A 13,201-nucleotide genomic window follows, 5' to 3' on the forward strand; every position below is an offset into this window, starting at 1 on the left:
TGCCTGCTCTGTTTCTCCAGGAAATTTTAGTTATTAGGAAAATTGACATATTGCTTCAGACTTACTTTCTGTCTCTTGCATGTCCTTCCAGGATATTTGGTGATGCATCTTAAGCACTGTGTTTCTTTTTTGCCACTGACCCAGCAGTCCTTGGGGTCAGGGGGAATCTCTCTGCTTCCTCTCGAGGCTGAGATGCTTTTCTCTGTCCTGTGTGTCGCAGGGAGGTGTGTGGCACAGCCGTGGCATCCACCTGGAGATTGCAAATTAAGTGCAAATCTTCCCTCTCCCCTCGCTCTACATTTCACTCCCATGGCTCGATGACACCTAGCTGGGCCCTTCCCCCTCTCTGGTATTTATGCCAAGCTTGGCAGTACTCAAGTGCCCTTCTCAGGCTAAATTTTCTGCTACAAAATCTCAGTAATTCTTCACAGCTTTTGGCAAATCTTTTCCCAGATGCTTAGCTTTGCCTTGATTTCTCCACAGAGGAGAAACTGAGATCTTCTTTCCCACAGCAAGATACTTTGTTTTTCTGGGATATGCTCTCTTATGTCATGTATCAAAAATCTATCCAAGAGTGTCTTCTGATGTTCCCCCTCCTTGTAGTTGAGATCTGTTCTCATGATGCAGGCAAAGCACTGAGAACGTTGTGAAGACAATGTTTTCAAAGCCTGGAGACTGCAAAAACCTATTTTGAGCTATAACAGATGCTACTGGACATATGGAACAGCTGAGGGGACTTACACCAGGACTATAAATGTTCTGCAGATCTTTATGTCCCTGACTCAGTGGGTGGGTTTCCTATGGGAACTGAAAGCTGGGGAGAAGTAGATGTAATGCAAATCACTAATGTTCATTATTTTCCTGTGGAAAATTTGCCACAGGGAAATGGGAATAGCATATCTTTGGTGGAATAGGGCTCATGGTAGGCAAAAAGTTGCCTAAACAACAGCCCTGATGTAGGAGGAAGGTCACATTGACCTGTGGCTAACTTGAGACTAGAGTTTTTACAGCTCTGTATGCAAATTTGAGAATCCCAGGCCAGCACGTAAACTCTTTATTGGTTTATTGGTATATTTTACTATCTGCAATACTTTTGTCCTGAAGGAGATTGAGATTTTGTGAAAACAGTCTGCTCCAGTCAAAAGTAATCCCATGGTCCCCTGTTCTTCACTTGTCTTCTTTGCCACTTGCCTTCCTCTTCCTTCCATACTGCTCCCTAGCAGTCAGGTTGCACTATTTCATGCTTCATTTCCCAGCAAACTTTTTGTTCCCCTGCAAACTTTTCCAAATTCTAAAGCAGCTGTTCTTCTACCAGCAACACTGGCCCGAGCACTGCATGAGCCATGGTAATTGCTGTTGCCTGCAGAGAGATTTCATGTTCCTCCCATCTCTCCTGGTCCCAGCTTACAACCAGGTGCTACATAACCATTCTGTCTCCTTCTCCCAGCTGTCTTCCAGCAAAGGTGCTGAGTGATGCATGTACACACACAGACTTTGCACGCTGCTTTGAATGCAGGTACATTGCTCACAGACCTCATGCAGCACAAGGAGCTGGAGAAAGATTCACTTGCCTGCATGCCATGGGGCCTTTCTCTTCCTTCTCCATGAGCCATATGCCTGGCTCAGCTGGCAGTCAAGCTGGACTCTATTACTGAACTGTGTTCACCCCCAAGTCCAGTGTAGGGAATTTTATTTGCCCGATTCACTGTCGGCTTAATGGCAAAATGTCAGAGCATCACTTGTCTTCCCCTCTCCGCTTCCTGCAGAAAAGAGAGTGGCACTGATCCTACATGGACATGCCAATTAGTTCTTCCTGGTTTCTCCTCTGGTGTCTCACACCATGTAATCCCTAATATGTGTTCCCAGCCTGTCAGAGTGGTGACACTGTCTGTGCCAACACATGGTGATCCCTGCACAACATAACAGTTCCGTAAGAGCAGCTCCACAACGCCGGAGATGCATCATACACCATGTACCAAGCTGGCTCATCAGAGCACTGCAGTGTGTGCAACCTTCTGCAGGATTGCATTGCAGGCCTGACTGCTGAACCAAGACATTCCCATTTACCCCCTGCTCTGTTCTGTTCAGCTCTTGTTCAGCCCAGTATCCAAGGGCTGTCAAGTTTTTCCTGCTCCCAGTCTGTCCGTGCAATGGTCCCCATGATTTCACTGGGTACTCAGCAGGGCTGTATGGTCTTACACCATCACACAGCCCCAGGTAAGCTCTTGTTTGCTCTTGTCTCTGTTTCTGTACATGTGTTTTACAGACAGTCATCATAAAGGCAGGAGGAACAAGTCATAGAATTGTAAAACATTAAGATTGGGAAAGAACTGTTATAATCAAGTCCAACCTTTGACCAAACACCACCGATTGTTTAAATTTACCTCTCCTGTATTCTATTGCTTGATTTTAGGGGAGCTTAACAAGGGCACATTAATTGCATCTCAGAACTACATCTGGTGATGGTGTGCAATCAGGTCTGTATTTAGCCCACACCAACAACTCATCAGAACATTTTAGTTGGTAACTCACCCCACACTGGCTTCTTCCTAAAGAGGATTTTCACATACTGTGGGGAAATCCCTGATCTGGTGGGCTTCCAATACATTTTTTGCTGTATGTTGCAGAAGAGAAGGCTCTGGTGTTGGAAGTGGTGCTCCTTGACCTATTTCCTATGTCTCTTTAGATTTAGCAATTAACTTTTCACCCCATGGCCCTGGGGTGAGCAAGACTTGAGGTTCCAGCCACAGGTGGAGACTGGTATTGATGGAAGAAAGTATGCCTTCAATATAGATCACCCTGGACTTGTGAGCAGCATTGTCAGGCGGGAGCTTGGAAAAGAAGGTGTTGAGAACAAGAGATGGACCCTAAAAAGCAGCAAGAGGCTGAGGGGCCGTGAGAGGAGGAAAAGGAGAGGGTGAATCCTTGGTAAAAGAGGGGAAAAAAATGAAGGCAGGGCAGATTTCTTGGAGGGGGAGATAAGGGGTTTTAGGCTGCCACCCAACTGCTGCACTCATATCGGAGAGCCACAGTCCTCACCCCAGTTCTGTGCTGGAGCTGCAGCCAGTACAGACTGCAGTCCTCACACACCAGAGTGCAGCGCAGAGGTCTCCAATTTGCTGTGGTTTGACTCAGAGCCAGAATTAGGAGGACAGCAGTCTGACAGCCCAGAGCTGTATTGCACTGTGTGATGCTTCAGCTTGGGTCAGTGTTAGTGTGAGCATCTTTGATGCACTTTACTGCTCAGTGGAGACTGGTCCAAGGGCTGGGCAGTAATTTTGGCCAGAGCCTGCTCCGTATAGGTAGAAAAATTTTTTTTTCATGCTCTCTCTGTTAATGGTCACTCTAGCATTGGTTCAAAATTATTTGAATTTATACCTTGGGGCAGCTGGATTGTTCCTGTGCTTAAATTAGCTGAAGGTCAGCAATCTTGAAACCTTTTCCGTGTTGCCCTCTCTTCCTCTCCTCCCCTTGGCACTCGTCGACAGAAGAAGCAAAGTACACACGCCATCTTTGTTAAGGAAATCCTGGGTGATTTGGGGGAAGGGTGATGCTGCCTTCTCCTGTAGGGAATGATTTGCAAGTAAAACAAGAAGGAAGGATGAGAAGAAAAGGAATGTAAAACATAATGTTTCTCTTTACCCAGCCTCTTCACTCAATAACGCCCCACCTCAAAAACGCAAGAAAAATAAAGTGTTGTATGTCTCTGCAGTGCTGCATTACCCTGTCAAGGAAGAGACAGGAAGTTGCTTAGGTGGAGGAAGGTTTTGAGCCACAGTGGGGTGAAACACCAGACTTTCCTTTCCATTTTTAATGCGCTTGAGCTGCTGGCAAGCACAGCTGTGCTTAGGTGGGAGTGGGAAAAGCAGAGCTGCTGGAGAGAGAGCTTGTTCAGGTAGTGTCCGTGCCAAGGAGCGTGTTTGAACAGAGTCCCCTGGGGCATGAACTGCTGAGCACCAGGCTCGGCCTGGCAGGAGCGAGGGACAGAGGCAGGGCTAGATTCCGTAACGCGGGATTGGCACATCGGCCTCGGCGGGCGATACGTGCCTGGGGCAGAGGTAAAACTCCCCACAGAGCTGAGTTACAGTCTGAGCTCTCTGTTGCCCAGACGCGACCAGGAAAGGCAGGAGCCCAGGGGAAGGGCGCGGCGGGTTTGTGCTGGTAGAGCAGCACAGGGGGGAGTTTGTTGAGTCAGCAACTCCTCTGAGCTGGAAGAAAAATTGTTCCTGCCTCCTGCCAGCACTTCATGCAGATCCAGAATACAGTTCCCAGAAGTGTCCCTACATATGTTAGCGAGAAGGCAACTGTGCATATTTTGCTGCAAGGAAGTATGGCAAGTGACGCGGCACTGAGCGGTGAGCCTGGGGTAATGGTGTCGTGAAGGGAATGCTGTGAATTACAGCGCTGAGGGGCTTATCTGCCCACTGCCAGGGAGCAGGTTGTGCTTCCTGTCTCCGAGGAAGCTTGCAGACAAGACCCAGGACTGGAAGCAGGCTCAGTACCAGCCGCAGGGCTGGGGTCGTGTGGTGCAGTACCCTCCGTTACAGCATCCTCATTGCAGGAACAGCGAGCTGGGAAAACTACAGTTCCCATCACCCTTTTGTGCATATCCCTGCGAAACTACAATTCCCAGAACCTTTTAATGAGCCACAGAGGATGTCTATGGAAATAAATTGCCGACGATTTTTGCATAACACCCTGCACCTCCGGAGTGCTGACCGGCCCATGGTTTGTGAAAACGGGAACAGGGGAAAAGCCAGGGAGTGTCAGCGCTGTGGAGCTGTGGTTTCGCCCGCCCCAATAGTCGCAGTGATATCCTCCAGCGCCGAGCGACCTTCCTCCTCTCAGGACTCCCTTGATAGTCACAGGGAAGAACCTGGCCCCCGGGAAACACGGCTGCAGCGGAGGGAGAGGCAGATAAACTACAGATCCCGGCATTCTCCGACAGGCAGCACCTGCGGCAGTCCCTGCACGCCGTGGGGGAGGTGGGGGTGAGGATGAGGATGGAGGGCAGGGAGGAGATGCAGGGCGCCGTGGGGCTACGCTGCACCTGGGACATCCCGCCACCCGCTGGCACCCAGGCCAAGTGGGTGAGGCTCAATGTGGGGGGCACCGTCTTCCTCACCACCAGGCAGACCCTGTGTCGGGAGCAGAAATCTTTCCTGTGTCGCTTGTGCCAGGGCGAGGAGCTGCAGTCGGACCGGGTAAGGCAGCTGGGTTGCCTCCCGCACCGTGCCCCACCGAGCACGGGGAGGGCTGGAGGGATGCAGGGACGGAGCCAGACCCCGGCAGCTGCAGGAGCAACTGAGTGAGAAATGCCTGCTCTTTCCCCCTCCTCTCCCGGGAAGGATTTCCCCATGCCAGATCTCACTTTGCTGTGTTGTAGCCTGGCACCTGCTTTCCCGAGCTGGGGAAAAGAGAGGCCATCTCCCCTACGCTCCTGTTCTCCTTCCTCTTTGTCTCCCCACATCCTGGGTCTATTTCCCAGCTGTGTCTGCCTGACTCAGCCTTGTTCCCTGTAAGGGGATCTCTGCTCTCTCACCCCAGGCCTGGATGCACAGTTGCACAAAGAGACTGAGGCCTATTTTTTGGGCCTTTTCAGCTGGATTGATTCATGCTGAGGTGGGCATGCTGAGCAGACCAATACAGGAGTTAAAATCCAAGCTGGGCTGACTTGGCTAGGGACTCTCAGGGACTCATGGTTTCCAAAGAATCTTAGAAATTGCGGACATTTTTGCTTAGGTTTGTATTTTCTTGTATTTTAGGGTATTCAAAGGTTGGTTACAAGTTTCCCTTGGGTTTTTTCTCCTTGTGATCTATCTCTGTTGCTAGGATGAAACTGGTGCATACCTAATAGATCGGGACCCCACTTACTTTGGACCCATTCTGAATTTCCTCCGTCATGGGAAGCTGGTCCTGGATAAAGATATGGCTGAAGAGGGTGAGTCGTGGAGCTCAGAAACCTCCCACTTACCATCACTGCCATAGTCAGGAAAAATAGGACTTGTTGTCAACCTTGTTGTCTCGTTCTCCTTTTGGGTGTTGATGTGGGGGGATTTCAGCGAGCTATCCCTGCAAAGCATGATAATGTCTCCTTTACTAAAGGGGATTGGAGTGGATGAGGAAGGCATCCTAGCAGGTGTTGTGGCATCATGACTGTTTGTCCAGCAGAGATGTCACCAAAAGAGAAGTAGGCAAGATCTCAGCCTCCATAAGCCATTTGTTACTTGTTCCCAATCTACTTTTAACCAGGCTCTGTGACTGAGTTTTCTATTAATGACTGAGTGTTTCTAATTAGGAATGAAAGCCCTGAAGACCAAACAAAACCGAGCTCTGTAATAAAGACCATCATTAATCAGCAATATGCACTGTATGCTGCTTGTGCTCTGACGGGTTGTGGACTGCAGAAATTCCAGTGGAGCAAGCCAGGCAAACCAATCCCTCATTTGAGGTTGACAGTGGGTCCAGTAGGACGACTCGGTCACATCACAGTGTTACCAGCCAGCAGTTCACAGTGCCTTGTTATTTTTTGGATGCTAGGGCCTAATAAGGAGCCAATTCCAAAGACAGGCTGTGCTGTCCAGCCCTTTCCAAGCACAGTTTCTGCATGTTCATTAGTCTTCTTGCCTCTCTTACATATCTTTACCTAAAGCAAGGAAAGTTTTCTTCAGAATAGTCTTATCAGTTATAATTCCAGAAATATATCCAAGTAATGGTACAGGATTGTAATAAGCACAATTTTGAGGTGTTTCATCCTTGACAGTTCTTGTAATCCTGAGGTCAGACAGAGTTCATCTGCAGGTTTTAATATCAAATCTAAAACATAAACAGGAGTCCAGTTCATTTGCACTGACTTTTGTTTTCCTGCTGCAAACATTCAGGCTGGCATAAAACTAATCCATTTGGCAATTCATGGCTGAATGAGAGACACAGAAGAGGTCTGAGTGTGTCAGGTAGTGAAGGATCAATCTCCCCACCTACATTTTCTGTGTACTGCCCTGGGGACATGTGAGTGTTGGCTCCCAGCCACCTTTCCCTTACTGACCCTTTGGGAACCAGCTCCCTTTTCCTGGAGGACTGTTAGCAAACAGGTGAGTCTCAGGAGAGGTGATGGATGCAGACACCATAGAGAAAAAAATCAAAACTTTGCTGTTTACCTGTTTTGAGTTGAAGAACAGGGAAGAGAACCAAAGATCATCTAAAGTCATATGGGGCTGCAATTCCAAGTGGCCCAGGAGGTAAATTAGGCTTTTCTAGGGTCTTTTGATGACTTGTCAGAACCAGAAGTTGTGGTTCTCTGCCTTAATAAGAGTCTGAGCAAGGTGATAACAAGTTATCATTGAGAGAGACTGGAGCCTACAGTTGTTCTCCTTGGCCAGTTATCTGGGAAAGGTATTAGCAGTCCTCAGCACAAGCCTTCACTGGCAGTGCCTGTTTTGTAGTAGCAGGCAGCATAAGGAAATTGGGGTGAGCATTAGAAACAGGATGCAGAGAGCCAGGTTTCAATTCTCTGCAGTAAGTGTTTCAAGCCTGTTAAGAAGTGAAGCAATAGTATAATTTCTCTCTATGGACCTTGTGAAGCTCAGAATTGATCATTTGCAAGTTGAAAAATAAAGATGGGCTGTTAGCTTTGTGGTCCTTCTGTCTGTCTTTCTCAGGGATCCTTGAAGAAGCTGAGTTCTACAACATCGGTCCTTTGATCCGAATAATCAAGGATCGAATGGAGGAGAAGGACTACACAGTAACACAGGTATGGCAAGATAGAGTGGGGTGAGGAAAGCAGGGGATGTAAAAAGGGAGAAAGATGAGTCTAGAGGGAGAGAAGACTTGAGAGAAGCAGCAAGGAATGGAAGGAAGCAACTAATTAGAGATTATGTGCTAATCCCTATGCAGCAAAATTTTGCAGGGGACAAGCTACCACCAATTTAGTTACAATAAACAAGTTGCAGGTTTGTTTTGCATCCCCAGAAGTAATGCTGGATGTAGCCCCTGAAACTAAATCAGCTTCTCTAGCTTTTGGAAGAAGGCAGCTGGTTGCTGTGGGATATAGAGGAATGTTTGTGAGGAGAGCAAAGGTGTCATGGAGGTGTCATGGTGTGGGGAGTCCTGGGAGTGTAATCACAATGAAGAGCATGGTAATACCTGTAGAGAAACCTGGAGGAAACAGGTGAAGAGATGGCTGTGAAAGAGTTAAGTGCAGATAGGGAATCAATCCTGTGGCACAATCACACCCTGTCTTGGCCAGCAACCTTTGAAAATCTGTCTTAGGGGGGCGATTGTCTGCTATCTCACTTTTCATCTTGTCTGCCTCAGGCTGTAAGCCTCCAGCAACACAGTCATTTTGTGCTGAAAAACCCCATTAGCCTTTGTTGCATTTGCAAAAATGGTTTTGTAATGACAAGTACAAACTCCCCATCAAAAGAGGCCAGTATCTTCTGGGGACAATGCAGGAAGCATTTAGCTCAGTCCCTCCTCTCCAGAAGAGATACTGTTCTTGCTTCCAATGACAGCACAGTATGAAGTTGTTCGTGGTTTCCACTCCCCTTTCACCTGGGAACGTGGGGAAGGACAGGTCTGTCAAGGAGGGGTATTACCACTTCATTTTGCAGGAGGGGAACAGCTTTTAGCATGTGACTGTTGTCAGTGTTCGCTGCAATTTTGCTCTCAGGTGCCTCCTAAGCATGTCTACCGTGTGCTGCAGTGCCAGGAAGAGGAGCTCACTCAGATGGTTTCCACTATGTCAGATGGATGGCGCTTTGAGCAGGTATGGATAAGGCAGAGCAGGGGGGGAAGGAGTGGTTTTTTGGGGAAAAGATCGTGGATACCATACAGTTGCCAGGCAAGGCTCCTTCCCTCTCTGAGAATACTGGGTAAGTCATTCACTGAGCCATCACACTGGCTCTTTCTTGCCCCTTTCTAGAGGTTTAGAGGATACTGTGTGAGGCCAGTCTGTTTTGCATGCTGGCTGACTTCTCTCCTGGTTCTCTGTGTTGTCTCCTCAGCTTAGTTATGAGGCCTTTCCACTGGGATTATGGATTGGACTTGATGCTGCATGGTGGACTTTCTGCCTTGCTCCTCAGGTGGAGTGGATGTTTTCAGGAATGTGTGCTTGTGATTCTTGCTCTCATCTTTTCTAGCTTGTGAACATTGGCTCATCCTATAATTATGGGAATGAGGATCAGACAGAATTCCTGTGCGTGGTCTCCAAGGAGTTGTACAACTCCCCCAATGGCCTGAGCTCTGAGCCCAGCCACAAAGCCAAGGTGAGATCAGCTTTGCTATGGCCCTGCTCCCATTGCCTATGAGATCCTTTGCTCTTTGCTCCTTCTCTCTTTTCTCTCTCCCCTGCGACAGTGGGGCACCTCAGTGGTGAAATACAGGGGCCTGTCCTGGTGTTCAGCACCGTGGCATTACACCCAGTGCCCAAAAGGAGGAGTGTGTGTGTTGGAAGGATGGTGTGTGGCTGTGTGCGGCAAATGGCTTTAGCAAGTCACCCTGGCACTTCTCATGCTACTCTAACATCCCCCTCATGCCTCCTCATGCCCATTCTGTGTGTGTCACTGCCTATAGGGCATTATTTCCCTGAAGGTTTTGCAGCATTGTCTTTCCTTTTTCCGAGTCTCAGCCTGAGGGGTGGATATCTCCTGCTCCCCTTTTGAGGGAAGGACAGAAACATGTGGCAGTGCATGACACCCTGTAGACACCCAGGATGCAGGAAGGAACACTAGCAACTGATGGCAGTTGTTGGGCGGTGGGGTCACAGCACTTGTAAGTGGGTTAGATACCCTGACGTGATACTCCAGAGGAAAACAAGTCTCTCTGTTCCCTGACCTAGAATTGTGTTGGCCATGGGGAAAGGTCCCTTTTTATTCCGGTGTTATGACGATTGCTTTGTTCCGTTGTGTGTCAGAAAGAACTGCCGTGGCTCATCTTGCAAGTATCTCCACTCTTTCTTCCTTTTGTCCCGCATGCTGGGCCACAGAGCACAGAGGAGGACCTGGAGGAGGAAGAGCAGGAGGTGGAGGAGGAGGCAGAGGCAGAGGCAGAAGCAGAAGCAGAGGAGAAAGGTGCAGCAAATCCCTGAGGAAAATGATAAAAATAACCCCCCAGGCATAGACCCGTCCACCTTTCTGGTGAGAGCTCACAGCTAGCAGCAGGGAAGGACTAGAGCAGGTGTGGGGTGTGGGGGCTGTCCTCTCCAGGAGTTGGAGTCTCTCTGGAGATAAAGCTGATAGGGGAGAGCTGTTACCATGGCTGCTGCTTTGTATTTTAAACTGTTTGGTTTATCTACGGTTTTATTTTTATTTGCAGACTGTCCATCTATTCGGGATTGTGCTAAACTCTCTTCCTGCGGACCCTCCCTCCTGCTCCCTTCCGTGTCCATCCCAGCACTGTCATCTACCTCCCACATTGCCTCACTTGCCAGCCTCCAGCATCCTTCCCTCTGCTCTCTTTGTTCCCCAGGGCTCAGAGTGGTCTCTGCCCAGGGCCCTGTCTCTCTCTGCTCCTCACTTTTCCTCCTCTGCAGGTATGTTACCTGTCTGCACTACCAGCTCCTGCCAGCCTGAGCTCTGCATGAGTGACTCACTTCCCTCTTGTGGGTATGGCCCTGGTTTGTAGAGCTTGGGGAGGGGAAGGAGGGAGGTGTGAGGTTGACTCATCCCTAAGATGGCTTTACCTATGCGTGCCTTCACCTGCCAAGCAGATCCTATGGCTCTGGACCAGAGGCTCTGGCAGCAGAAAGGAGAGCGCAGCTGGGAGAGGGGTGGAAATGAATGCAAAGCAGGCAGGGGTGGTTCAGGGAAGGGGTGGAATTTTGCCACGTGTCTGCGTGACACACATGCCAGATCGCTTCTCCAGGCTCCGTCTGCAGCTCCTTTGCCTGCCAGCCCGGGAGCAGTTTGCAGAAGGCAGCCTGTTGTTTTTCCCTTGCTGGGCTTTTCCCCCACTGGCTGTGCCAGGGTGAGAGCGCAGTGGGAAAGGTGGCAAAGGCAGAGCAGAAGCAGCTGGTCCCCATTGCAGATGTTCTCACAGCTGTGTGCAAAATGAGCCTCTCTGCTCTGCCTCCTGGTTAGGAAGGCTGGCTGGCCGACATGCATGGGGCTGGGTACGGAAAGCATTAGAAGGATTCCTCTCCATACTGCACAACTGTGAGGCTCTTGTTAAACTGGAGATGCTCAGTGCCAATCTCCACCTGTCCTGATGGAGGGCACTTGTTAGCTGGCTGACGTTTCTCTCTCCCTCTGTTTGAAAGCCTCCTTGTCTATGGCTGTGGGACCTGAGTGTTATTATCTTAAGACTCGGTGTATGTTAATCACATGGACTTTTTCTTCCTTTTGGTCTGTTTTCCCACTGTCATTCCTCATCTCTTTTCTTTTTCTTCTGTTCGTGTTTCCTGTCATTTCCCTTTTTCTGATTCTCACTCTCCCCCCCATGCTCAGTTGCTTTTTTTCCTACCGTTGACTTTGTTTCTCTTTCTCTCTCCTTCTCTAGCTGTTACAAGCCAGAGATCTGAGGACATGATCTGAACACTCCAGTCCAGCCTTTTCATTTCTTGTTTATATCTTTATTTTTGTACTGCAGTGTATGGCAGCCCCTTGTCCCACAGTGACACCCCCAGCCCCCTTCACTCTTCACATGCAACCATTTTTTTTTTACAAACTCAAGTCGGAGGCCTGAGCTTCCAGCCCTGGAGGAGGGCAGATGCTCCATGGAGCCCCTGGGCTGCTGTAGGAGCTGGAGCCCACGGCCCCCTCCTATGCCTGGCAGTCTGGCTTTCCTTAGTGTCACAGTGGCCCCTGGTGGGGACATGAGCGATCAGCCACTGCAGCCTGCGGTCCCTTCGTGAGCACCCTGGATGCAAATGGGGACTGAAATGGTGGCAGCTGTGGAAGAACCAGCCCTCGCCCTTTCGCTGTTGCAGGCAACTGGTCTGGGCATGTGGCCCGCGGACAAATGCAGAGCCACCGTCCTTTTCTGGGCCACCTGTATTGCTTGGAGGTGTCCCTGTGCTGGGTATCATGTTCCTTGGTGCCTCCCTCCCTGTCCCCCAAAGCAGCCCTGTGCCAGCAGTGTGAGGAGAACGGTGTGCTTCCTGGGTACCAGGAACATGCTGGTACCTGATGTTGTGTCAGCCAGCACCAGGAGATCCCAGTTTTGGGGAGCGGGGTGTTTGCTTCACTGCTATGTCTGAAGACTCCTGAATAAAATTCACAGTCTGTTCCTCCTTGCCGCCTCTCATTTCAATTGGCAGGAATTCACTGCTGGTGTGTAAGGGGGTGGGAGTTGGAGAAAAGGAGTTTGGATTCATCACCTGGAGCCACCAGAAGCTGCTTGTGCTGTGCCTGTCTTCTGGGGGCTGGAGGTTCTTCCCACTGTCAGTGCGTGTCTGTGTTGCATCCCCACTGCAGGCAGCTGGGCTACAGAGCAGGTTTGCTTATTGATATCTGCACCCTTAAATCATGACAATCAGTGAGGACCACCTGTCTAGCGAACGTATCGACCCCAGGGACATCTGGGGTAGCGGGTGGGCAGGGGTGTGGAAACTTTTACCAGTTGCCAGTGCCAGGACTGGAGTGTGGTCAAAAACATACAAACCTCAAGATAATTTTTAGCAGAGTGAGGCAAACTAGAGCCAAAAAAATTCTCAAATTAATTTTATTTCTAATTCCAGAGAGTGGCCAATTGTGTACACACACACACACACACACACACACACACACACACACACACACACCTTTAGTTAAAAAACCAAACCCGCAGCAGTTGCAGTTTAAGCCCTGTGCCCTGAAGCCTTCTCCTTCACCTCCTGGATTACCTGAGATAGGAGATGGAAGCAGTTGAGACGCCCTGATGTTAAAGGTATTTGGAAGGGCCAAGGGAAGGGGATTGGAGTCTGCTCCAGCATTTTTACTGGGGGAAGTGCAGCAGTGGAGGTTGGGTGCTGCTCCAGCAGGGAGGCAGGACACGTGCTTGGGGGTGCAATGCTGGACTCATGCCTGGGAGTCAGTGAGACGTGAAGAGTTGCCCGGCTGAGCTGAACAGCACACTGAACAACACACGCCAGCTAAGAAAAGAAGCAATTAGGGAGATGGAAGAGGAGGAGTGATGGGAGGGGAAGGGGGATGAAGGATAAGCAGCAGGAAGGAAGAGGGAGGCAGATTGATTTCACAGTTACTGGAATCTCTAACTACATCAGTCA

General features: G+C 49.6%; 1 protein-coding gene across 5 annotated transcripts; it reads left to right on the forward strand.

Moving 5' to 3' along the window:
- The first annotated feature begins 4,991 nt into the window (after positions 1 to 4,991).
- On the forward strand, positions 4,992 to 12,226 carry KCTD17 (potassium channel tetramerization domain containing 17). Of its 5 annotated transcripts, none has more exons than XM_048300396.1 (8): positions 4,992 to 5,204; positions 5,833 to 5,941; positions 7,659 to 7,750; positions 8,669 to 8,764; positions 9,138 to 9,263; positions 9,983 to 10,067; positions 10,312 to 10,601; positions 11,494 to 12,226. In XM_048300396.1, the coding sequence occupies exons 1-7, from the start codon at positions 4,998 to 5,000 to the stop codon at positions 10,566 to 10,568; spliced, it is 972 nt and encodes a 323-aa protein (XP_048156353.1). In that variant the 5' UTR covers positions 4,992 to 4,997; the 3' UTR covers positions 10,569 to 10,601; positions 11,494 to 12,226. The 5 variants fall into 5 exon arrangements, with proteins under 5 accessions (XP_048156353.1, XP_048156354.1, XP_048156357.1 ...); XM_048300397.1 differs by having other exon boundaries at positions 10,312 to 10,528; XM_048300400.1 differs by lacking the exon at positions 10,312 to 10,601 and having other exon boundaries at positions 9,983 to 10,133.
- The last annotated feature ends 975 nt before the right edge of the window (positions 12,227 to 13,201 follow it).

This window comes from Corvus hawaiiensis, chromosome 4 (genome assembly GCF_020740725.1).
Source record: "Corvus hawaiiensis isolate bCorHaw1 chromosome 4, bCorHaw1.pri.cur, whole genome shotgun sequence".
In the NCBI taxonomy this organism is placed as follows: Eukaryota; Metazoa; Chordata; class Aves; order Passeriformes; family Corvidae; genus Corvus; species Corvus hawaiiensis.